The 25830-nt window shown below is 44.5% G+C and overlaps 1 protein-coding gene across 1 annotated transcript; it reads left to right on the forward strand.

The window, feature by feature from the left end:
* Window positions 1-3152: 3152 nt before the first annotated feature.
* On the forward strand, window positions 3153-24275 carry BATF (basic leucine zipper ATF-like transcription factor). Its single transcript, XM_010976473.3, has 3 exons — window positions 3153-3453; window positions 5721-5825; window positions 23723-24275. Exons 1-3 carry the CDS (start codon window positions 3391-3393, stop codon window positions 23930-23932), a joined length of 378 nt encoding a protein of 125 aa, XP_010974775.1. The 5' UTR covers window positions 3153-3390; the 3' UTR covers window positions 23933-24275.
* The last annotated feature ends 1555 nt before the right edge of the window (window positions 24276-25830 follow it).

A 25830-nucleotide genomic window follows, 5' to 3' on the forward strand; every position in this document is an offset into this window, starting at 1 on the left:
TACACGAGTGTTTTATTCTTTAATCTTAAATATTTAAAAATAATTTATAATCAATACCATTGAAAGACACCATCTGTCTACGTAAGAGCTAATTTTTCATTTCTCTCCTCATTAGTCTGTTAAATATTGAAGCCGTGTATTGATTTGGAACCATAGAATCAAGCAATCATTCATTCAACAAGTATTTACTGTTCAAAGACCTAAGACCTTCACCTGAACATTATAACACTTCTAATAATCTGGCTATTTGAATTCTTCCCCTTCTTTCTGTGCGGGCAGGATCTCTGACTTATTCATACTTATAATTTTTTTGCTATGTAATAGGCATGAATAAATGTTAAATTTAACTGAATAAAACATAAACATGACAGTTCTTATCCTTATAGAGCTTTCAATACACCAAGGATGAGAAGATGCAGAACGAGGCAGGTCATGGTAAATTCTGTAACTTACGAGCAAAGTTCAATGGGAATTTCTTCACACATTGATTCTGTTGACAATGACTTATTAGGCGTCCTCTGGGCACTGGATGTGTAATTGTAAACAAGAAAGACACGGTCACTGGTTATCACATGGCCCACTTCTTACCACCTTCCTCCCTAGCTCACTGGTCTCTGCCACTGATATTTTTTACTTAGGTTATCATGATAATCTAGTGCCATAATCCCAACTGGTCTCCCCGCCTCCATTCACTCCTCTACAGTAAATCTCAACTGCATCCAGAGAGATCCTGTCAAAACCCTTTTAAAACCTTGCCCCTCCTCTGCTCTAAAACCACCAATGGCTTCTCATCTGTGGGAGACCACAAACATGCTCACAATTCTTTATATTCCTCCCATCAACCCAGGGAGTCTGGGCTGGCCTTGGGACTTTTTTGCCCAATGGAATGTGTGCAGAAGGACCATTATGGGAATTCTGAGCCTGCACCTCAGGAGGCTTTGAATGTTTCTGCTCTTTCTCTTGAATCCTAGAACTTCCATGTACACAGGCCCAGGCAAGCCTGTTGAGGGATGAGAGAGCACGTGGAACAGAACAATCCAGGGCCGGGCCATTCTAGACCAACCGTTTATCAGGCAACCTCCCAGTGGTCTTAGGACACACGACGCAGCCCTGCTAGGCTCAGCCTAGCACAGCCTCACCCAAAGAACCTTCCAGATGACCCGCCGACTCACAAGCTAACTACATGGCTGTTGTTTTAAGCCACTGAGATTTTTTTTGTGGTTTGTCAGGCAGCAAAACGAACTGATTCATCGTCTCATTCAGAGAAACAGTCAAAATACTAACTGTATCCCTGGTACTTAGAACTGGGTACATGGTAAGTGCTCAATAAACATTTGCGGAAGGAAATTCACAAATGGAGCTAACGTTCTAACGCGGGAAGCCAGGGAAAACAAAGTAAAGAGTTACCAAATTTGGTAAGTGCTGGGAGAGGAACTAACAGTGGCTCAGGCAGAGCATCACGGAGTAGAAGTGGGAAGGCGGGTCCTCTGGGAGCTCCTCATTGCTTCCAGAATAAAAGCCAAAATCCTCACAGTGCTCTCCGAGGCCCGATGTCACCTCACCCCCTGGTACCTCACTGACTTCATCTCCTGCTGCTCACTGCTTCTCTGTTCCAGCTACACCGGCCTCCCTGTTTCCCCTCAACACACCAAACACAGTCCCTCCTCAGCTCCTTGCTGGAATGTTTTTTCCTTATACACCCACACCGTTCACTCCCTCCTTTCCTTTGGGGATCTGCACAGATGTCCCCCTTTCACTAAGGCCTTCCTGACCACCCTGTAGAAATAGCAACCCACCGACCCCCAGAATTTCCTAATCCTGACCTGCTGTATTTTCCTCCCAGCACTGGTCACCATCTGCTATTACATGTTAACTTCTTCATTTACTGTCTGCCTCCCCCACACAAATATAACTTTCTGGGGGAAGGAATTTTGTTTTGCTCAATTTACCCTTAGGGCAATATTGTCTCAGGGCAGAAATTCAGCCAGTGGACACAAAACCCTTTAGGGGTTTACACTTCCTCTCCATTAGGACTAAGCAAGGCAAGCATTTAGCCTTGGGCCATGCTGGGAATGAGGCAGGGCATTTTTTAAGAAGGCAGAAGGCCCAGGTGTGTGTGGGATTGCTTACTGAGAACTCCACAAACTTGCTTATGGCAAGGCTAGTCACACTACCAGTAACAGCTGTCTTCGTGGCATATTTTACAGTCCTCTGGGGACATTCCGATCCATGTGATGATTTGCTTCTTGAAAAGCTCTGAGAGGTAGGCAGGGCAGGTTTTATCATCCTCTATTTACAGATGGAGATAGGGAGAGGTACAGAGTCCAGGTGAGCTGCTCAGGGCCATAGACATACTAAGTGGTAGAGGCAGAATTCAAATCCTGGCTGTTTTGACTCCAAATACAGTGCTCATTCACTGTTTTGTGTTTCATTTTGTTTGTTTTATTTTATTTTATCTTTTACAATTTTTCCATTCTGGCTCTGGCTTTGTGACCTTCTTGAATCATTAAGATTCCAGGCCAATCCTGACCTGAAAAACCTTCAACTAAGAGGCATCATTTCTCTAAAGAGAGCACTCTGCCAAAAGTCCAAGGTGATGAATACACATTTAGAGCACCAATTCCAGAACACCCCCTGTGGCTTTCAGACCTACCAAAGCCTCTTTTGCTTGATAGTCAGGAAAGGACCATTGCCCTTGGGCCCCTTCACCCTTAGCCCACCCTCAAGCAGGCTGGGCTGCCCAGGGCAGTGAGGAAGGCCTACTGCGAGACAGGACAGGCAGCTGCTTTCAGGTGAAAACCAGAAAGAAATCCCAGTTGCTTTATTTTGGTTTAAAACTCAAGTCGGATGACAGTGGAAACTGTTTCCCTACTGTCCTCTCCCTTCTGCCTGTGTTGACAGAAGACGGACTTGCTAATTCTGGCTGGGGTTTTTCCCTCCCTGGGTTGTTTTTCTCTTTTATCTTCATCAATTGAAGAGAGCTGATCTGCCTTTCAAACTGTCGGAAGGTTATCTGGGGTTTTGTGTATTTTTTTTTTCTTTCTTTCACATAATTCTGTGGGTCTTTTCCCAGATATGTATTTTCTCTCAAATTAGCTTCTAACTTGTTTAAGTTTCCGCCCATGTGACTTCCAGCGTGAGTTACCAGAAACCACAAGAGAGAGAGGGCGCGAGCCCCAAAGCAAGCGACATGTCCCTGTGGGGAGCAGAGCCCCTGCACCCCAGAGTGAGGAGGACGCCGGGGTCAGAGGTGGCTGCAAGGCGGGCAGAGGAGGGCCCTGCGGAGGGGGGTGGGCTGGTGGCCTGGGAGCAGTCAGGAAGGGAGGCTGCCTGGTGACAGGAGAGCCCAGAGGCATTCGGGGCTGTGTGAGAGCCCGGAAGATTGCAGCCATGCCTCACAGCTCCGACAGCAGCGACTCCAGCTTCAGCCGCTCTCCACCCCCTGGCAAGCAGGTAGCGTCCTCCCTTCCCTCCTCCTACCTTCTGATTCTCCTCAGGGGGGGAAAGGGAGAGGGTCAGACTTTCTTGTCCTGCCCAGGGAGCTAAGGGGCGAGGAGGTGGCTGGTGGCTGATGGCTGGTGGCAGGTACCCTGTTAGACTTAAGACACGGGATCTGCAATTTGACTGTGCATACTGGCGGAGACCCTCATCCTTCCACCCATCCTGCCAAAGCCCCTTTTCCCCCTCTGTTCCCCGATGATGCCCCTGGCTTCTCACTCCATGAAGCTTTCTAGGAAGCCAAGAGGAGAATGAGTACCAGAGAACTCTTGTCTCTTGGAGGAAGAGCCTATCTTACTCCAAGGCAGTAGCAAAATAAGAGGAGGAGGTGAACGCGGGCTGCTGGCATGCACAACCCCAATGCCAGATGGTTGCCCAGGAGGTGGCTGGTGGGGTCAGAGAGGAAAGGGATCGGGAAAACTAAAGGGGGAACAAAAGCTAGGTCAGAAGGAGGAGGACCCCACACCAGCCCAGGAAGATCTATCTTATCTGCCAGGCACAACACCTGTGGTTAACACAGGCGGCAGAGAGGGTGCTGGAGGAGGAAGGATGTGAACCAGGAGATGGTTCTGGAGAGTTGAAGACATTCCCTAGGAACTCAGCTCAGCTCTGAGGGAATCCAGAGAGATGAAGGCAGAGGTTCTGCGAGCATTTGGAGTCTAAATTGTGACTTCTAATGTAAAAGTTTTCAGCTTGAGGGTTGCCAAAAAATGAGGCATCCTGGCTGCCTCACAGCTTCTAGGGTTTTCTCCTTAACCCATTCCTTGACAGTCCTCTCCATAGGAAACCCTCTTCTTTCTCATCCAATACATCAGTGGATTACAATTTCTTCTCCAATTTTGTGGTTGAAAAACTGAATTCTTTCCTTAGCAAGGAAATTCTTATCCAAGAGGGCTTTCAAAATGCTGCAGCCCAAATGCAAGTGAAATATAAACATATTGGACAGATTCTGTCATCAGTACCTAGCAGCAGAGTGGCAAGTAGAAGTCCTGGTGGAGACCTCTAGAGGATGAACAGCCCAGTCCTCTGCTTAAGATGGTATCAGAGTGGTTCAGACTGCCTGGAAGTGTGTACTCTTCTTAGGAAGGAAATTACTCATGGCTTCCATGGTAACCCGGTTCCCCATCCCCCTTAGAGGAAGAGCACTTCCTTCCTATCTAACCCAGTGCCCTCTAGCTGCAATGGCCTGGAAGCATTGGGCAGGTTGTTGAGACATATCCTAGGTGAGCAGTCTTGCCCTAGGAACTGTGTCCCTCTAGCCTGTGGGGACATGAGAGGGGACAGGGCAGGAGGTGAAGAAGACTCCTACACTTATCCTGCAGCCTCTGGCAGAAAGCCAGAGCTAACCTCTCTGCCCAAGCAGAGCACATGCCCATCTGTGTGGTGTACTTAGAGAACACCCAAAGGCCCCCTTGTGCACTACCTTCCACAGCCAGGTAATTGCCACCAGGAAAGCTGTCCTTGGCCTCCAGTTTGTACTGGATATTGTGCTCAGAGCCATGAGGAATGTCAAGTTCACTGAGCATAATGATGGGAATGCAGGGAAAGAAGGGGCAGCTCTGAGATGGGGACTTCAGCTCAGGGTGCTGCAGAAGACACATGGGGTACAAACCAGTGAGGTCGGGGGGCAGGGGCGGGGGCAGCTTGGAAAGGTGTCAGACTTAGCACTGGAAGATGTAGCACCCAGATTTCTGTGAGCACTTGGGCAAGCTCTTTAGCCTCAGTTGCTGCACATACAAGATGGAAATAATTATATCAAATTCACAGAATTGGGGAATTCAACAAGAGTGCCTCTGAGGGGGGGACCCACTTGCACAGAAGCTGGCACACAGTAGGTGCTCAACGAAGTTTTGGAAAAAATAGCAAAGTTCTAGGCCAAAACTGAGAGGGTAAGGGTGGAGCAGCCCTGAAGAGGAGAGGTGATAAAACACACTTCATCGCCTTAACCATCTTTTTTCCAAATACAGCCTTACTGAGGCCTCAAGCTCTTCTGCCCTCTTCCTGTAACTTTTGGCCAAAAACATTGTAGAGACCTAAGAAAGTGTCACAGAGTGTAGGGCAGAGTCCTCTTCTGGGTTCAGCCTTTTGGTAAAGAGGGTAGATGGGCAAATCAAGATGAAGAAATAGAAGGATGGATGGCTGGGTATCAAATGCCGTAAGAGCCTGCTTTAACTCGGAGGAGAGGGGTAGCTTGCCTAATTCTCATCATCCCTGCTTCCCAGGACTCATCTGACGATGTGAGAAAAGTTCAGAGAAGGGAGAAAAATCGCATTGCTGCCCAGAAGAGCCGGCAGCGGCAGACACAGAAAGCTGACACCCTCCATCTGGTGAGTGTTCAGAACTTTCTTTATCCTCCTGAGCTGCAGGCTCTGCTCCCCACCATCGTGGATGCCTGCACCATAGCTTTGAGTCTTCCTGTGTGGGGATGGGGGAGTAAGTGGAGGGGTGAGGGCTGTGGGCGAGGCAGGGAGGGGAGTGATTTGAAGAGATTCTATAGCAAGGGATGGCCCAGGAGGCTGAAAGAGAAATGAGCCCTGAGCGGCCCAGGAGGATAGGAGCTGAGTGTGGGCAGCGCAGAGGCTGGTGGAAGGCAGTGCCGTCTGCTCAGAGACAGGGTAGCTGAGAGCTCCATCCCTCATGAACCTAGAGAGCAGAAGGCAGGACCACCTTGGGGAGGAATTTAGAAGATGTTACATGCTTTGGGGGAGTCCATCACCCAACAGTGCTAGGACCACATATACTCCCATCCCCTGGGAGGCCAGCGGGGCCCTGTATTTGGGACTAGGAGTTCCACAGGGTGTTGCACCTTACACATTTTTCTGAACATTATTAAGATTTTATTTCAAAATTTCTATTTTATGGCTATCCCAAGGGGTCTGTGAAAGATGTAGTTTCAAATGCACTTATCTGGGATGGTCACCACCCTGGCTGAGTTGCTTCTAGTCTCACACTTTCTAGGGAAGGCCCTGACCCCTGGCTTGAGCAGGGGCCTTGGGTGATCTGAGGTTTCTATCAGTGGCCCAAGATCCTAGTTAGTATTTCTAAATTCAGCTGTGTGCTTTATAAAGCTTCCTCCTTATCTCCCGTACCTTATCACCCCACCTCTCTCCACTCTGCCCCGTAATTTGCTCCTGTTCAGCCAACTCTTATTCCACTGGCTCCTTCCTCTTCCAGCCCCTCAGCCCTTTCTCTGGCAACTCTGCCTTCCTGTCCTTCCCTCTGAGGAGGTCCATTCCTAAACCTCTAGCATCCCGGTAATTCTTTCCAATTGTAAAATGGGCAATTGGCACCAAAAATGTATATGTTTATGTTTATTTGAAAGATTAGCTTGATAATCGGCTGGTTAGAATAGCTGTTTTAATCTTATCAAGAGAAAGTAAGATGTAGCTTTAGATAAAAAAGATGCTTCTTTTAGCTTTGTAAGGAAGCAGAGAGCAGGCCAAGATCTCTGATTGGATGCTTGTGTTTTATTTGAAATGTATTCAACATATCTTCCATTGCATACTAACATAGTTTTAAGTTCATAAATATTTGTTGAATTGAACAAAAGAATGAATGAACACCTAGTCTGTTCTTCTCTTTGATAACTGTGATCAGCAGTCTAAGTGTTAAGTTGTTGGTGACCCTGCTGCTTACATGTTCTCCAGGGTTTCATTATGGCTGAGGGGCTTACAACACACCAGTTTACTATTTCAAGCTTGAAAATCTATGATCACTCACTTTGTCTCCATCAGAGTCTGATTCTAATTCAGTATTCTTTAAAACAAGCAAATGAACAAATAAATATAAATATATAAGTATATATAATATAAATATAATATAAATAGAAAGGATAAAACCTACCTTTTTGTACAAGTAGACAATGTCCTGAGACTGACAAGCTGCTATAAGCTTTTTAAGTTTGTAATATTAAAAAAAACAAACAAACCCAAAACCAACAACAACAACAACAAAAAAAAAAAATGGAAACTAAGTATAGCTCAGCAGCACCACAGTCAGAAGGACACAGTTTGAAACCCAGCTCTGCAATATGCTATCTGTGTGACCGATCTCAGACCTTAGAGATGTTCTTAACCTCCCTTAGACTCAGCTTCCTTATCAGGAAAATGGGACAGTAACTACCTCATAGAGATAGTGAATATAAAGAACTCAAGCATCACTCCCTGGCATATAATAAATATGCAAAATCTTTAAGTATAATAAGAGTAATGTTAATAATAGTTATTTTAAGAAGCAAGATAATCACAACTAATATTTTATGTATATAAAATTATATTTATGTATAAATCACAGAATCTCAGGGCTGAAAGCGTTCTTAAAGACTGGGAAGTTCAGACACACTTTTGATGCTTAAGACACTCTACTCCTGGAAATGGTCCCCAAAATATAGCTGCTCAGTTCTAGTGACAGAGAGCCCCCTCCCTCCTAGCAGGAGCAGAGGAGTCTTCCTTATCTTGAGTTGCTCTCCTGTCTCCCTGGAAATTCAACCCCCTGGTCTTCCTTCAACCCTTTGGGGATGTATCAAAGAGGGTGACATATATGCTTCTTTGCTGTGGAAGGATTTTCAACTCTAATTCCACTCTCTCTCTCTGCAAGACAAGAGTTAGAACCAGAAGTTTTAGCCCATCTGCTTATACTAGTCATGGCCGTATTGGGATACTCTGGGATTTGGGGTCTGTGGAACCACCAGTTGTGTAGTCCCCCATGTCCACATGCAAGCCCCCAGCCTCAGTCTCTAGAGTGTTCCCATCTTTCTCACACGTGGACACAAACTCCTCCCCACTCCTTTCTTCTGAGCACCATGGCACTTATCTTCACTTTTTGCCCAGTGCATAAGACACCTTAGAGTGTACACAGCAATCCTGGGGGTTGCAGCCAGTGTGACTTATGTTTCTTGACTTCAGGTAGCAGCTTTTGGCAGCAACATATGAATCTGCCACCATCAAACAGAGGGTTTGGCTGTGATCTGAAATGTTCATTTCCTCTCTGACAATAGTCACCCATCTTCTCCATCCATTATCCTCTTAAGTATGTTTGTGATTCAGGTAGAAAACCTCCTGCTTTACCACCAGCATTTTAGGGTTGAGTGCTTGGTTTGCCCTTGACTCCCTTCCATGCTAATTTCCCCATGCTGAGGCTCTGGAACCACCCTCTGGTCCTCATACACAGCCATAGGACATCTACCAAGACGTTAAAGACCAGAGTTTAGAAATTACTGAGAGTACAATACCAAATAAGGACCAGGTTTGTATTAGTGTGCAAGCCTCATACATGCTGGGGTAACAATTATTTTCTCAGTTTCAACTTTGTCACTATTACTTCTCTTAAAATACCAAAAGAAGTATTATGTTTCTCTAGTGAGAGTGTGGGATATTTACTGTTTAACATTTTCAGTATCGTCCTATCAGTGGTTTACACCAAAACGCTGTATGTGTTTGCTTTCAAAATAGCAGAGTAGGGATGTTGCTGCTTTCAACGATGTGTTTAATCTCCTGCCATCTCTGGCCTTAACTACCCCTCACATAAGCTGGGTCAGGTGCTTCTTTTCATAACTGTGATATCCATGAAGTACACTTTCTGTTCTAATTCTCTTTTGCTTGGGTGTCTAACACAGCACTCATCACGCTCAGCTCCTTTTTCCCGCAGTCAACAATAGAGTCCGTTAGGTACAGTAAAGGCATTGATTAAAAAGGAGAAAGTCATATCTTGACCAGTTCACTTTCAAAAGTGTTAGTCACTAATAAGTGAATCCCAGATAATCAGCTGAAAAACTATTAAAAATAAGAATCCAGTCAGCTTTCAAAGTTAACACAAAAAGCAATAACTTTTCATATGCAAATTAGATTACAAAATTTATTAGGAGGAAAGAGTCTATTTACAATACCAACAACAGCAAGTGGAAGGAAGGAATAAATTTAACAAAAAATATGCAGGACTTAATTTTTAATAACTTCAGAATTATTCTAATGACTTAAAAAACAATCAAATAAAGGGAAGGATATACCTTATGTAAAGACAGCAATTTCCCTTAAATTAAACTAGAAATTTAATAATTTAATTTAATTTAATGTGATCTCAATAAAATTGGATTTTCTGAGCATTGGAAGAGAACTAGCTTAGCTATTCTAAGTACCTGGTGAAAAATAAACCTGTGAGAATTTCCAGGAAAGCTCTGAAGAAGGAGGGTAATTAGAGAAGATTGGCTGAATAAGTATTAAAGTGAATTTCAAATACAGAAGTCAAAGCAATGTGGAAAAGACAGAACATTGGACAGAATAGAATATAGAAATAGACCCCAAAATAAGCTCAAATTTAAGACCCAAATACATATGTCAATTCCTAAGACATAAGTGCAATTGCAAAATGTCTAGGATGGTATTTCAAACCAGAGAGAGAAAGCTAAATTATTCAATGAATAGTGTTGGGATAACTGACTAGCCTTTGTTTAAAAAAAAAAAAAAAAAGCTAGAGTCTTCATTTTTTTATACAACATACACATAGGTTAAATGCATGGAAAAAAACTAAAGAAATTTGGGGAAAAAATGAGTATTAAAAAAATTTATCTTGGAGTGAAGTCTTAAAATGCAAACCAGAAGGGAAAAGATTGATATACATTACCTTTGTATGTAAAAAGTGAAAATTTCTATACTGTTCAAAGTATTATATATGCAAAATCAAAGGGAAATGAGAGACTGGGAAAGCATCTGAAGCGCATCTGACTAAAAAAGGGCATATTTACTTAATATATGACAGCTTTATGGATAAGAAAACAATTAACAACCCAAAAGAAACATGAGTGATGAGGAACAGGCAATTTACAGAAAGAGAAAAATAAGTGGCAAATAAATATAGAAAAGATGCTAGACGTCACTTAGTTAGGGAAATAACAGTTAAAGCAATGAGATTCACCTGTCAGATTGGAAAAAACAGATAAACATTGCTCATATACAATGTTGCCAAGGTGATAGAGAAGCAGGTACCACCACACACTACTAGAAGTGTAAGTTGGTACCGCTCCATTAGAGGGCAGTTTGACCATGTCCATCCAAACTATAAGAGCACATACCCTGTAACTTGGCAATTTTACATCTAGGAGTCTGTTTTCAAACATACCCACAGATCACACAATTATGCACATGTAAAGATCCTCATTGTTGCATTGTTTGTCATAGCAAAGACTGGAACAAGCTAAATATCCATCAGAAAGGGACTCATTAAATAAACTTCAGTCTGTTCATTCAGTAGAATACCATGAAGTTGTTAAAATAACTTGGCACGTCTGGATGTGCGAATCTGAAGATTATCAAGCTTCTATACTCTTAAGAGAAAAGGGTATGAGTATCGTATGAAGTTTTCTCCCATATGTATGTTTTTTTTAATATTTATTTTTGTATTATTTAATTATTTATTTTGGCAGGATGTGGGGGAGATAATTAGGTTTTATTTTATTTTTGGAGGAGGTACTGGGGATTGAACCCAGGACCTCATGCATGCTAAGCATGCACGCTACCACTTGTGCTATACCCTCCCCCCCATATGTATGTTTAATAAAAAGAAAAACATTTATGTGCATATGTGTATAAACTTTAGAATTTTCAAATAGTCCCCCCCACCCCAGAATTGTTAATGATACTTATTTCTGAAAAGTAGGACAAAATATCCAAAGCAGGAGAGAGATATTTTTCTTTATTTCTTTTTTTTTACATTTTTAGTATAGTTTGGATGTTTTCATCATGTGCTTTCATATTTATAATGTAGATATTTTAATTCCCAACATCAATCATTACTACATATACATTAGGACAATTTCTTTTCTAATTTTGATTTAAAACATTGGATAGTCTTCCACTGTGACATTTTATCCCTTGAACATCGTACATAAATATCTCAGTCCTTTGGGACAACCAACTGTCAGTTGGGATTTGTAATGAGTAATCCTAAGGTCTACAGTACTAGGTGAGCCACTATTAGGGGTGGCAAATCAGCTTCATTTGTGTGGTTATGCTGGTTAGTTACAGTGGCTCTCTGATGCCTTGTAGCAGGAAGGATTTTGAGTCAGTGTCCCAGGTCAGTGGGAAAGAGAATTGAAAACAATTGAGAAGCTTTGTTCACGAAAAGGCTAAAAGTAGAGGTGGTGGTGGGTGGACAGTAATATTAGGCCAGACCTGTGCTCTTGACATGTCAGACCTGGCCTTGAGGATGGAACTGGAGACAGCAGAGTAACAGGGCCCGATCTGAACACTGGAACTTCAGGTACTTCCTTAGAGGGGGTGGGACAGGTGCTTGCCTGGGGCTGAAGGAGTCTCATACTAGTTTTTTTAAAAAGAGAAAGATGTACAGGTTCCAGAGTGTATCTTTAATGTCATATATAATAAACATCATGAGTATAAATTATGCATAAAATGAAGCTATAAGCTGACGTTGTGAGAAATAAGGTATTTACAATTGGAGGAAAATTGAATAATGGAGGAAGCAAAGCTCAGCAAAGACGTTAACTTCCTGGGCCTCCTTAGAAGGAGACACTATTGTTTTTGGTCTTCTGGGGAGATGTGGGAGAGAAGGCTGCTTATGGTCCTTTTTCACTCCTGTAGTTTTTTTTCCTCTCTCTAGAACACCATGCCATAAGGTATATTGGCATAGAGAAGTCATAGGTTTTAAAACACACACACACACACACACACACACACACACACACACACACACACACACACAATAAAACAAAACAAAAACCACAGAAGGAATGTTCTGTCTAGCTAGTTCTGCTCTAAAAATGTTCAGTGTAAAATCATTGATCTATCTGTGGAAAAGAGACATTTCTCTTGGGCCTCTATTGCTATGAACTTCTTTTTATTAAAAACACATTCACTGAACACATGACTATGACCCAAACACTGTGTGTTACTTGCACTACCTGCAATATGTCACTTCATCTGCACCAAAACCTTGTTTTGTCATTTAAATATTAGGTTAAGTCCAAGGTCATACAGCTTATAACTAGGTCTGTCTGACTTGAGAACCCATCTTCCTGACCACTAGGCAGCACAGCCTTTTCCTTTGGACCCTCATGAAGATGTATTCATCACCACTAACTGATCCTCCTTGAATCTCTTCCTGAATTTATTTTGTTGTTGTTCTTTAAACAACATTGTTCAAAATTGACACTTTTCCTTCTCCATCATTAGGCCTGGTTGAGAAAGTAATGTTTTCTCTATGCAATAGAATAATATATGCATTGAAACAATTTTTGAAAGAAAGCTGGGTAGCAATAAATATTAACATCTTGTCCTTTGGTACAGCGATTCCACTCACAAGAGTTTGAAGAAACAATGATGCATAAAGATGCTCAATTCATCATTATTTGTGGGTAGTAAACACTTCATCAATGCTATAAAATTGGACATATGCCCAACTACTGGGGAGTAAAGTATATTATGACATATTCAGACACTAGAATTTTATGCTGGCACTAAAAATGACTATGTGGGTGTGTATTTATTAACATAGCAAAATGTCAATGACAGCACTCAATGAAAAAGCATGTGACAAAAAGTATGCAGAGTATAATCCCGTTGATGTAAAATTTGTGGTTGGGAGGCATGTTTGCATGCATAAAGACATGTCTGGAAGAATGTTCTCCAAAATGCTGTCAGTGGTTACTTCTGAGTGGTTGAGTTTTGAGTAGCTCGCCTTACTCTTGGTACTTTTCTATCATTCTTTTGTACTATGATGAATGTGTACCATTTAAAAAATTAGGATAAAGATTAAACTATTCTCACTTAGGGAGAAAAAACATGTTAAGGAATCCACCACCCCTAGCTGCTCATCCCACTGACTATGGGTCAGTGCGGTTACATTTGGGAGGCATATCTATAAGGAGGCTGGCTCCATACCAGTCTTGGCATTGTAGGGAATTTCTGTCTACATGGGATTATGGGTCCCAGGTCAGAAATTGATGGCACCCATTCAGCAGATGTCTTCTCGAAGCTGTTTTCAGCAGCTACCAGGCTACTTTCACTTGAAAAGAATGAGGGAGTCTTACGAAAGAGTCCCTGTCTCAGCTGCTAAGGGTTTACACAGTCTCTTCTGTAGGACTTAGTCTGGCTCCTTGAATCTTGGGGCCGTAGATTGGTTCCACGGGAAAAAGTCCCCCACACATTGGGAGGTATCTATACAGGGTCCTGCCATGGGTCCACATGGTAGCTTGTGGAGAGAGTAACAGTAACTATAGTCATCTTCCTTTGTTCACGAAATCATGAAATTAAAAGGAAACTCATAGTCGCTCTAAGCCACTGTGCCGTGTTACCTGTGAAGACACTGATGTCTTCACCAAGGACACCCAAGATCCCAAACCTCTTGCTTCCCTCCGCTTGCTTTTGTTTTTGTGCTGCTTTGCTGAACAGGACTTCACTCTGCAGATGGTGTGTCTCCCACACGTCCTTTTGCAAAGCATGAGCCAAGAAGTAGACCAGTAGTCAGAATGTCTGAATGGCCTGGACACTCTTCAGCAATTGAACCCAAGTATACAGCAAGAGACCAGAAAGGCAGAGAGTCCCAGGTTGAGACAGGCTAAGTTTAAATGTTTCTTTATCTAAAAAAAGTCTTAACATTGTAATCCAAAATCAAAAGGACAATGACATATTGGGGGAAAGATTTGTGTCAAGTTAAATAAATGCAGATTTAATCTTAATACTATAGACAGAACAGACTTTTTAAGAAAACATCAAGACTCCAGTAGACAAGTGGGCAGAGGCTATGAACAGAAAGCTTACGTAACATTTTTCCTATCAAAATGAAAATAACCTAATTTTCTATTCTGATTATGAAAACAATACACAGTAAGAGTTTCTCAGCCTCGGCACTATTGACATTTTGAGTTGGACAATTCTTTCTTGTGTGTGTGTAGGAGTGAGTTGGTCCTGTGAATTGTAATATATAACATTTACCCAGTAGATTCCAGTAGGACCACCTCAACCTCCCGGTTGTGCCCATCAAAAATATTTCCAAACCTTCCCAAATGTTCCCTGGTGGGGGTAGGGGCAACATTGTCCTTGGCTGAGAACGCCGTACTAGGGAACAGACACATAAAAAGTTCTTCCTCCTAGTAATCAGTAACTTGTAACATTAAAATGAAATTAAGAAAGAAACCTTTAGTTAGCTGGCAAAATAAATTATTTAAAATTCTGATTCCTAAACCCCAACAAATTTATAGGAAAATTAATATATACATTCGCTGCCACCATTATATATCTTACATAACCCCTTTACAGCAACACTTACCATGAACTAGAAGACTGATTGTACCTTTTGGCCTAGTAATCCCACTCCTAGGAATTTATCCTAGGAAATAATTGAACAAAAACCAAGAACCAATATGGGTCAAGATGTTCACTGCAGCATTATTTACAATAGCAACATTTTGATAGCAACCAAAATGTCCAGCCTTAAAAAGACATTTTAGGTAACTTGTGGATCATCTATTTTATGATGTAGCCATTAAAAATAATAATTACAGTGATTATGTAAGCATGGAAAAATTATGACAGAAAGGAAAGTACAAATTGTATATGTAACCTGATTGAGACTTTATAAAAATAAGCATTCAAGTTTGTTAAAAAGGACAAGATGGCAACGTGTACAAACGAAGAGTCATGTAAGAAGACTAGAATCATGAGTGGGTATAATTTTTAAAAAATACCTTTAATGTTGTTATGCTGTATATTTTTTACTTAAAACATAAGCAAATGATCAAATAGAGAGCTGAGTGAATTCTGGAGGAACTCGAGAATGAGAACAGAGAAAATATCATTGAGTTAGAATCTGAGGGTCAGGCTTTGATGGGGATCTTATAATTTATCCTTCAAATAGGAACATTTTTGAGAGTGAAAGAGGCACTAGTAAAAATTACACTAGGACAATAGCTATGAACTGGGACTGTCCCAGTAAGCATCTGGTCAGCCTAGATTTAGGGGAACCCAGGAGGGTGACTTAAGGTCTTATGAAAATTCGAGTAGTGATAAAGTCTGGAGCCCAGCAGAGGGAACTAGCTTTCTAGTGCCAAAATGCAATTGCCTGTACCAGATGACCCCGTAACCATTTTCCAGGTACTCAACTGGCACAAGAATATGCCTTATTGCTAAGGAGGTGGGGTAGTCCAGAAAATGATAAAAGCAAAGGCCATATTCCCAGTACTAGAGCTAATGTTAGCCGAAATTATTCATTCTGCTGTACACGTATATATGAAGTGCCTCCGACATGCCAGCTACGGTTTTTCCTAGGCACTGAGAATTCAGCAAGGACAAGACAGACCGAGTTCCTGACTTCATGGAGCTTACATTCAATTAGAAGTCAGACTGGAAAATAAACTGACAAGTACACGAGCACACTAATCACATGAAGTGAAGAGGGCTTTGGAGAAAACTAAATAGTGCAATGTGGAAAGTGACTAAGGGACAAGAATGGGGACAGTGACCAAGGAAGGTCTTTCTGAGACCCTGATGTTTGAAATCAAATATGAGTCAAACAGAAGGAGCCTGGGAAGATCTGGGGAAAGGGTGCTTTCAGCAGAGCCTTCAGGCTGGGGTCAGGCAAGGGTCAGGAAGATGCCCTGTGGGACCAGGGACTGTGAGAGAATGAGAAGGAGCTCAGATACAAAGGCCAAGTGCCGGAGGGAGCAGGAACCAGACACGCAGGAGTCATTCAAATCCTGCTAGGATGGTGGGGGAGGGGAATATGGAGGAAGCTAAATTCTGATTTACCAAATGGGAAGCAATAGCAGTCGCTGGGCTGTTTGAGAGTTAATGGGAGAGCAAATGTAAAAACAAAGCAATAGTACATTTTTCCTTTTGTTTTGTTTGGGGGAGAATGTTATATTTAATTATTTACTACAGAGAGGCTGGCATTTTCCTTTGAATAAACTGGATGAAGATGTCAGATGCATTATCATATGTGCAAACATATGCCCTTCTTTCCAGTTGTTTATAAAAACTTTAAGAACACTAACTGTTTTTTCACCACAGCTGGTCAAGTCTCCTTTGCTTGGTATGGATGGGGCAGGTCAAGTTTAAGCCAGGAAAATTGCCAGCAGGGTTCTCAAAGTGGTGTAATTCTGCTGCCCCCACCCCACAGCTTCAGTTTGGGGAACAAAAATGTTACTAAGCAGGGGTTTGACCTGGGCCTTTTTTAAAAAGTGCATCTCTTACACTCATTTGCAACTATCTTAGAGTTAAAAACAAGCTTTAAAAGTACTTAAATGCTTGGTTAAACGCTCCCCGGGAAATTTCATGGACATCACACACTTAGGCAGGCCTCAGACTTCGGGACATTATTAGACTCCCAAGTTGGCAGTCTAGCAACATGATTTTTGAGCACCTACTACATGCCAGACACAGTTCCAGTCACTGAGGACAAAACAGTGCAGACGAGGATAGCGCCTCCCCTCACTGAGCTCAATAATCTAGGGGACAACTAATTTGATAAAATTATCATTAATGAGATTCCAATATGTGCCCTAACCCTTATCTCTCCATCATAAGAATGAACTGTTCTGGCCTACTTGGAACTGTTTTCACCAATTATAAAAGTAATGTAATACTAAGACTCTTTGCCTTAAACAGCCACTTACTTTTTAAAAAATTTACTTATTTTATTTTTTGGCGGGGGGGAGTAGGTTTATTTATTTATTTTTAGAGGAGGTACTGGGGATCAAACCTAGGACCTCCTGCATGCTAAGCATGTGCTCTACCCCTTGAGCTATACCCTCCCCTCTCCATTTACTTTTATTTATTTATTTATTTTTTAGAGGGGGAGTTAATTAGGTTTATTTTTTAATGGAGGTACTGGGGATTGAACCCAGGACCTTGTGCATGCTAGGCCTGCGCTCTACCACTGAGCTGTACCCTCCCCACTCCATTTACTTTTAGAAAAATGTTTTGACTTAGAAGTGTTCACCCACTTCTTTAACATTCTTTATATTATTTACACTATATGTTAGAAAATAAAATATATTTTAAAAATTAAAATATAAAAACATATAAAATATGATATAATAAATTTTACAAAATCAAACATTATATGTATTTATATTATTATATTACTTTTAAGAGGAATCCACTATGAACATGATTCTCAGGGTGGTTGCTCATTCAGCTCACCTGGGAACTATACATATATTTTTAATCTTTTTGCCTGAGACCCAGTCTGGAACAATTAAATTGGAACTTCTCAGGGGTGAAATCCAGGAATTAAGTGTTTTTTTTGTTGTTGTTGTCTTTAAGTTATTCAGGTAACTGCAGTGTGCAGCCACAGTTGAGTGACATGTGAAGCCAGTCAGCTGGTAGAATGTGTGGAGTGAATCTGGGGCAGTTTGGAGGGTATATACCCACTCTGTTCCAGAGGCCTGGCAGCTTAAAAAAATAATAATTCAAACTTTGACATTGATGGCAGTTATTAGTTGTTTGTTTTTCAAAATTGGGCTTGCTAGTGATAACCTTTCTAACCCGATACAGCAGTCAGGATTCTGTTCTGCTAACAAGTAATAGAAAAACTTTCAAACAGAGGCATCGATAAGTCATGGTTTATGTTTTATATTTTTCTCATATAATAAGCTCAGAAGTGGATAGACCAGGGATAGTGCAAGGATGTCATCAAAGAACCAAGTTCCTTCTCTCTCAGTATGTGGTTTTCATCCTCAGGGCTGCAAGATGGCTTCTGAACCTCCAGGCATCAGTCTGTGTCCAGGGAGAGTGGCCTTTGGTGAGGCTTTGCCTTTTCACCTGGGAAGCGAAGCTCCTTTCCCACTCCCCCATCCCGTTACTTCAGCTTATATCTCATTGGTCAAATCTGCCACATAGTCACCCCTACCTGCAGGGAAAGCTGGGTAATTGAGGATTTTTTTTCCCAGCCTCTCTAGAGGAAAGCAGGGGGAAGGAGTTTGGGGTTGATGTTGTGAGCCAACCTATAGTGTTTCTCACATATGAGGTCAATGACATCATAATCCTGAAAGCCAACGAACAGGCAACAGGACCCCAGACAGGGCCCTGTGGGGCATGGCTGATGTGGCTGAGCATCAGAGGATGACAAGGTGCCGACGGTCCTGGAGCTTCAGCTTTAGGGCATGAAAGTGAAGATTACTCCAGAATTATTCAGCTCAAAGACCTGTAGTTTAGTGATTCCTCTTCTCTCCTCATCAGGTAAGGAGCAGAAGTTGTGGCTAATTTCCCCAGGATTGGTGTGAGATTGTACTATGGCTTGGAAAGTGCCCTACCACTCAGTTCAGACTCCTCCAGGAATGGCGGGCTCCACCCTGTGTCTGCACTTGGGGGAAAGGGTTGGTAACTGCTGGAGACTGAACAAATAGCTGGGTGTTGGGGACAGGAGCTTCACACACTACTCTCATATTGAAGTGTGGGTGGGAGCTAAAATGTCACCTTACCAATAAATGACTGCATGTTCTGTTGAGAAGGAAATACACAGGGACTATTTTCACCGTTCTGGAAACTGTGATTAGAAATTTCAAGGAGAAGGTCAAGGCAATAAACCAGAGCTGGCAGGAAGGAGGACCAAGCCCTGCTCAGAAGGGCCTGGAGAGTCCCTGCTGGAGCCCTGGGTCAGAGCCTGTCCTTGGTCCCCGCTGGCTTCCCTGTGGGTAAGGGACCTGCCTGGGGATTCCCCACCATTCAAGAGCTCTGAGAGTGACCCCCTCCTTGGCCCCTCCAGTAGGGAATTTCCCAGAATGTTCCCACACCCCCGAGAAGCCTCCTCCTTAGCCACCCCCAATCTGCTTGTGGTTCGTGGTAGCGGTGGCATCAAGTAACCTCGTAGGTGAGGGTGAACTGTGAATATTAGCATCTCCATTTGCATGAGGCGGGAAAAGAGGGAAGATAAAATTGGAAAGTCAGTCTGGCTGAGGCCTCATAGGAGATAATTACTAAATATTATAAGATGTAAATAGACTTCAAATGCTAGGGAGGATGGCGGGCACAGACTCCGAAGTCAGACTGCTTCAGTTCAAGCACTGGTGCTGCAACTGACAAGCTGTGTGACCTTGAACAAGTTACTTAACTCCTCTGTACCTTAGGTTTTCCTCTTCTGTAAAATGTGGCTAACAATATCATCTACCACATAGGGTTGTTGCAACGATTGAATACAATGATAACTGTAAAGTACTTGAAAGAGTGATTGGTAGCACCTGATAAATGTTAGTTATTATTAAGTCAGGCAGGATTATTCTTTTAAAAATTTGGTTTAGGGGGAGGATATAGCTCAAGTTGTAGAGCGCATGCTTAGCATGCACGAGGTCCTGGGTTCAATCCCCAGTACCTCCTCTAAAAATAAATGAATAAATCTAATTACCTCCCCCCACCACCCTGCAAAAACCAAAACCAAAAAAACAAAATTTGGTTTCTATTAATCTTTCTCATGTAAAGTGAGTCTATATACCTCTGCTCCCAACACACACACACACACACAATTTCTAACAGAGGCTCTAATTTGCTAATACACACAGGTAGTCCATTTAAAATCTGAAATATTTGAAAGCTGGAGAGGGCTTGGAGAGCTAATCCTGTGGTTTTCAACATTCACTGCACTTTAGAATCCCCGGGGGAGCCCTCAACAACCCAATGCCCAGGTGCAACCCAGACTGATCACTGCAGAATCAAGCATCAGTACTGTCATAGCTTTCCAGGGATTCCACTGATCCCAATGGGTGGCCAAGGTTGAGAATCATTGTGTTGGTCCAGTCTTTTTGTTTTAAAGTGAGACAGCTGGGGCTCAGAGAGGGAAAGCGGGTCACTGAGGGTCACCCAGCCAGGACCAGGACCAGGACTCCAGTCACAGTTAACTGATTGGAGCTCACCATTGTCGTGTATTCCAGACCTCGCTGCGCATCGGGGGACGGTCTGGACCCAAGTTAGCCTTCTAACAGGGTGGCTGAACAAGAGATTCCTTTCCAGCTCAGGGCAGGAGGCTGATGATCAGCTCCGTGACTGGAGTGTGTCCAAATCAGGATTCTTGTATTTAAGGATCACCCAAACCAAGACCCAGTTTTCTTTTGGGAGGCTCTAGGGCACCCAAGGATGTCTTAGAGATCTCTGGAGATCTTTGGTCACTTGAGTTGCCAGTCTCTCAGGAGTAGCAGTGGGTGCACTAGAAGGGACGCAGGGCTAAGGGTGGGGAAGTCCCGAGCCCAGCCCTGCTGTGCACCGACGTGGTTATGGGGCTTTGGCTCAATCACTCACTCAAAGTTTCTAGACCTCTGAGAATATAAGTGCCTTGAGGTGAAGCCTACAGCTCTTTCTCCCAGCAGCTGCTGACAACAGCCTGTAGTCATTTTAGGGGGTATGCAGAATAGGATTGTCCCAGGGTCTCACTCACTCTGTAAAGTGGGGATAATGATAACAGCTGGCCTTCTAGGTCCACCTCAGAGGGTTATGGTGAGGAGCCTGAAGGACCTAAATGAATTCTGGAAAGTAGAAAGCAGGCTGCGTGGAAGCCCAAAGACAGGCTCACCCCTCCCCCACCTCAACAGAAGGCATGATGTTAGAGCCGAAATTAACTTCCCAAACATTCCTTTCCTTTCCCCCATCACTGAGTTCTAGGTGTCCAGCTCCTGTCGGGAATTTAGGGAGAAGTGAGGGGGTGTGGTCATGGTACCTCTGGGTAAAGAGCTGCTCCCATGGCCGCCTTCGTCAGTTTTCCCCGTGAGAGCACTTTCCAGGGTATGACTCCAGGGAGGGTCAGAATGCACCGGGCAATGGCAGGTGGGGATGTGGAGGAATGACAGCCCCAGATCGGCCACTTCCTTTTGCAAGGGAAGTCAGACTCTTCCTCTGTAAGTGTCTGGCTGGCTGCAGGGCCCCCGGGTTTCTCTGGGGCCCTAGCAGGAAGCAATCTTGCTTCCCAAGGTAAAGACAAGTTTCTTGTCACAGGCGGTTGTTTTCTGGTTAGAGGCAGAAGCGGTTGTGAACGTTTTCCTGGAGCTCTGGGATCTGCGAGCCATTGGGGCGGGGAGAGGGAGAGGAGAACGCCTAAGAGAGCTCAGCTGGGCTCCCTTCGGGAGGAAGAGCCTGCAGTCACTTCCCGAAAGCTGGGCCGGCCTCTAGGCGGAGTGAAGGTCAGAGCGGTTGGTCCCTGCGGCCCGCCCACCCCACCCCTCCCTTCTGCCTCGGGGTTTGCCCAGGCTCTTCGGAGCACAGAACTTACAGTAAATGTTGTCACCAGTGGAAACTCTCAGAGGGGGCGAGGAAAAGGGCTAAAGGAAGGGGCCAGGACTCCCGGCCCCCAGTTCCCGTCTTACCAACACCCCCCACCCCAGTCTCATGTGTTGCTTTATCTTACCTTTCGGTAAAGAGGGGATGCCCTCCCTCTAGGATGTGCCCGGAAACAACTAAATGGTCCAATGAACGAGCCAGCCACACCTTGCAGAAGCAGCAACCAGTGCCCCTGACTCTACCATCATGGCTCTTGGTATCCCACCCCGCTACCTCATTTTAGAGAGAGAGAGTTCCTTTGTACTGACCTAGGCACATTTTCTAGGTCAGTGCCGCATGCAGGAAATACCAGGCTGAGGCTGAGCATGCTTACATCTGTCCTTCACACAGATGGAAGCTGGTTTGATGGGTAAGGCCACAATCATATGCTCCTCTACCACTTAAAAAGAACTCCTAGGTGCATGGCTTAGGACAATTGGCAGTATAACTAGCTCTCTCATTAATCTGCAGCTCATGCTCCTGATTATTTAGGGCAAATTTTAAATGTCAAGTTATCTCACATTGGCTCACTGCCTGCTGTAATTTTGAGTTAACTTCTGGTCCAGCAACTAATGTCATTAGGCAGTCAATCAACAAACACTTGAGTTCAGACTCTATTGCAGGCACTTAATAAGTGCTTGAATAATTAAAACACATTTAGTATCATTTTAACTCGTATTTTCAAACTTACTTGATCGTTAGAATAACCCAGGACACCTGTTAGAAATTCAGATTCCCAGAATTCACCCCAAATCCCAAACCTACTGAGTTCAACTCTCTAGATTTCAGGAAGGACCTGAAATTATAGTCTTAACAAGACTTTAAATTAATTCTAATGATATGGCAAGTTTGGAAAATACTGACTTAAGTCAAAAAGAACTAGAAAAATATGACCTAGACTCCAAATATTAGGCCACTTTTTGAGTTGAAATGTAATTTATTTACATCTCCAGTGTCATTTTCCCTTCCTTTGTGGGCATCAATGATTTAGCCGAGAAAGTCTGTTTGAATCAAGAAATATGAGCCTGAAAATCACATCAGAAATGCAACTCCCCTGGGTTTATGAAGGTGGTATTGTTTTCCAGTAAATGCTAATTACCAGTGGGTGATTGTTGATTAATTAATGATGTGATCAGTAGTCAGCGCTCTTTATCCCGAGTTTTCCTGATTAGCATGGATCTGATGGTTTCCTTAAGCAACAGGAGAAAGGTGTTTCTGGAAAAAAGGAAGCACAGGTGCTTGAGACACACCCAGAGCTCTCAGAACAAGCAGCTGGGAGAGCAGAATGGCGTGGAATCCAACACTGCTAGATTTTGATCATTTAATATTTAGAAAGACCCTAAACGTTCTAGAATCTGGGTGAAGTAGACAATTAACCATGGACTTTGCAAATGCAAACTAAATGCAAATGCTGGGAACCCTTGGAGAACACAAGGTACAAAGGAGAAGGGAAAGAGTGAAATTAGTATAAGATGTTCTCACAAATTCTTTCCCATTTTTCCAGGCTCTGGCCTGCCAGCCGGTTTCCCTTAACATATACTTGACCCTCTCAACCCTCACACAGTCACAGAGACCCGTGCAGGTGCACCTGCACACAAAGGAGCACGCTCACAAGCAAATTCACACATGCCTTCACACATACATCTCTACCAGCTGGGGCCATATGAAAGCGCCATTCTTACAGGTCAAAATAGACAAATATCAGCAATTTCATGAGTTTCAAGATAATAGCGATGCATATACACGCACAAATGTTCACGCGCTTATACGGATGCACCATCCAGACATCCGACACATACAAATATATATGCACATGTGCACACACGCGCATGTGCAGAAAAATTCAATGCCCTCCTCTATGGCTGTGCCAGTGAACACCTAATCCAGACTTCTGCTCCCCCCACCCCCACCCCCTCGCAACCTTGATGCCCGCCGCCGGGACTTTAACCGGCCATGCCAATCCTTCCCCCTCACAGGAGAGTGAAGACCTGGAGAAACAGAACGCGGCGCTGCGGAAGGAGATCAAGCAGCTCACGGAGGAGATGAAGTACTTCACGTCGGTGCTGAGCAGCCACGAGCCCCTGTGCTCCGTCCTGGTCACCGGCGCCCCCTCGCCCCCCGAGGTGGTGTACAGCGCCCACGCCTTCCACCAGCCTCACGTCAGCTCCCCGCGCTTCCAGCCCTGAGCTCCCAGAGGTGGGGGAGAGCAGAGCCCCCAACCCCAGCTGCTCCCAGGCATGCGGAGGGGCACACAGACTGTGGCCGGGAGGCCCTCGTCCCTCAGAGCCTCCCTCCACCTGGAGACCCAGGGGCAGAGGCCTGGACCAGGATTGAGCACAGGACATAGCAGCTGGAAGTGTCTGACGCCTCCCGGCAGTGTGGCCGCCCGCCCGAGGGCGCGGGCTGGACCTCCACGTGGGTGGGAGGCCCGATCCAGAGTCGCATCGAGGAAAACGACCACATCCCTTGACACAGAGGGAGGAGGGCACAGAAGGGTTATTTTTCTAAGTAAATGTCTTAAAAAATCAATTTGGCAAGACAGTTTCCCTCTTTCACACTGCTGGTGTCTTCTTTTCCGTGGTGTGTTAATGTGCTTGAGAAGCTGGATTTTCTCAAAGAAGCTTCAATCCTTCTTCTAGGTATCTTCTTGATTTTCCTCCCCAAATCACCTCACTGTGACCTTCCACTTTCCATTCCTCCTTGCCTCATACTTTCTAGATTGTCAGCTCTAGACATTTCTAGGATTATTCCCTAGACGGGAGAAGGACCAGTGCAAGGTGCCAGTGAGTGGAATGGTTGTTCAGGTTGACGGGCTCCCTCACACAACTACACTTACTCAGCTCTGTCCAGACGGCCAGCGCTGGGTGCTGCTGCTGCGGGCCAAGCCCCCCGCAAGGCATTCTAGAAACACAAGGAGCACCTCACATGTCAGGCGGTGCCTTCCTCATGCTCTCCTGGGGCAACGTGTGGTTCAGGGACACAGGCAGTCGGGGTCCTGCTGAAGACGCCGCCTCCTTTGGGAAGCTGTGATAAGGCACACACAGCTTTGCCTGCTCCCTGAGGCTCCGCAGGCTGCCACTGTGAGCACAGTTTGAGGGCAGCAGTGGCTCAGGGTCATCGCCAAGGCTTCAAATCCCCCAGTTTCGGCAGAGCCGGAAACCAGTGTGCTCTGGTTCCCCTGTTCCCATGTCCTCCTGCTCCTCAGATACTCCCAGGCCGAGTGCCCTCTGGCCTCACCCACAGCACTGTCCAAGATCCAGGACAGGGCCTGCCCACACACACGGCCCCTGCTGAGCCAGCTGGAGCCTAAAGCGACAGGGATCACCACGGAAGGTGTCGGATGCAGCCCCTCAGCAGCCTCCCTCCGTCTCATCCCTTGGTCCCTTGGACTGCCACTGCCTGCTGTACCCACTGCCCCAGCCGCATCCCAGCAGCCATCTTGAGACACGGTGGGCACAGGACGGAGAGGAACAGGCCTGTGTCACTGTGTCGGCACCTCCTCAGCCTGCAGGCCGACAGCTCTGGTGGACTTGAGGCAAGGTTTCAGCTCTGGGTCTCCCCCACCCAGGTCTCTCCTGCCTCACTGGGATTACGTCAGCATGGCGCTTAGTGGCATTACTGAACTCTGCCGAGGCCTGGAAAAGCTGCGTCCTGGCATGTGACCACCTGACCTCCTTGCAGTCTATCTATGGGAGGAGCCCAACCCAAGGGTCCCTGAAGGCAGACTGCCACCTTTGGGCCCCTCACCCCTGAAGCCAATACCCCCAGTGCCATGAGTGTGGAAAGTTGACTTAGAGCCTGCTGAGACAGCCCAGGCCTTCAAATATTAGCACTGCTTCCATTGCACAACCATGCATTTCAACTTTTGGTCTCCCAGCAAAACTTGGTAAATGCGGTCTTCTTCCAGTGCACGGACTCAGTGTAGATGGGGGCGGGTGTTGAGGAGCTACAGCAAGGAAGTTCCCTCTCATCAATTTCCCTCAGGCCCTGGTTTCTGATAGCCAGTGCTCTGGGTAGCCCCTTTCCACCCCTGTGTTCACAAGCAAAGCAAAGAAGCCAATGCTCCCTTCAGATGTTGTCTGCC

The sequence above is a fragment of the Camelus dromedarius genome, chromosome 5 (assembly GCF_036321535.1).
Source record: "Camelus dromedarius isolate mCamDro1 chromosome 5, mCamDro1.pat, whole genome shotgun sequence".
Classification (NCBI taxonomy): Eukaryota; Metazoa; Chordata; class Mammalia; order Artiodactyla; family Camelidae; genus Camelus; species Camelus dromedarius.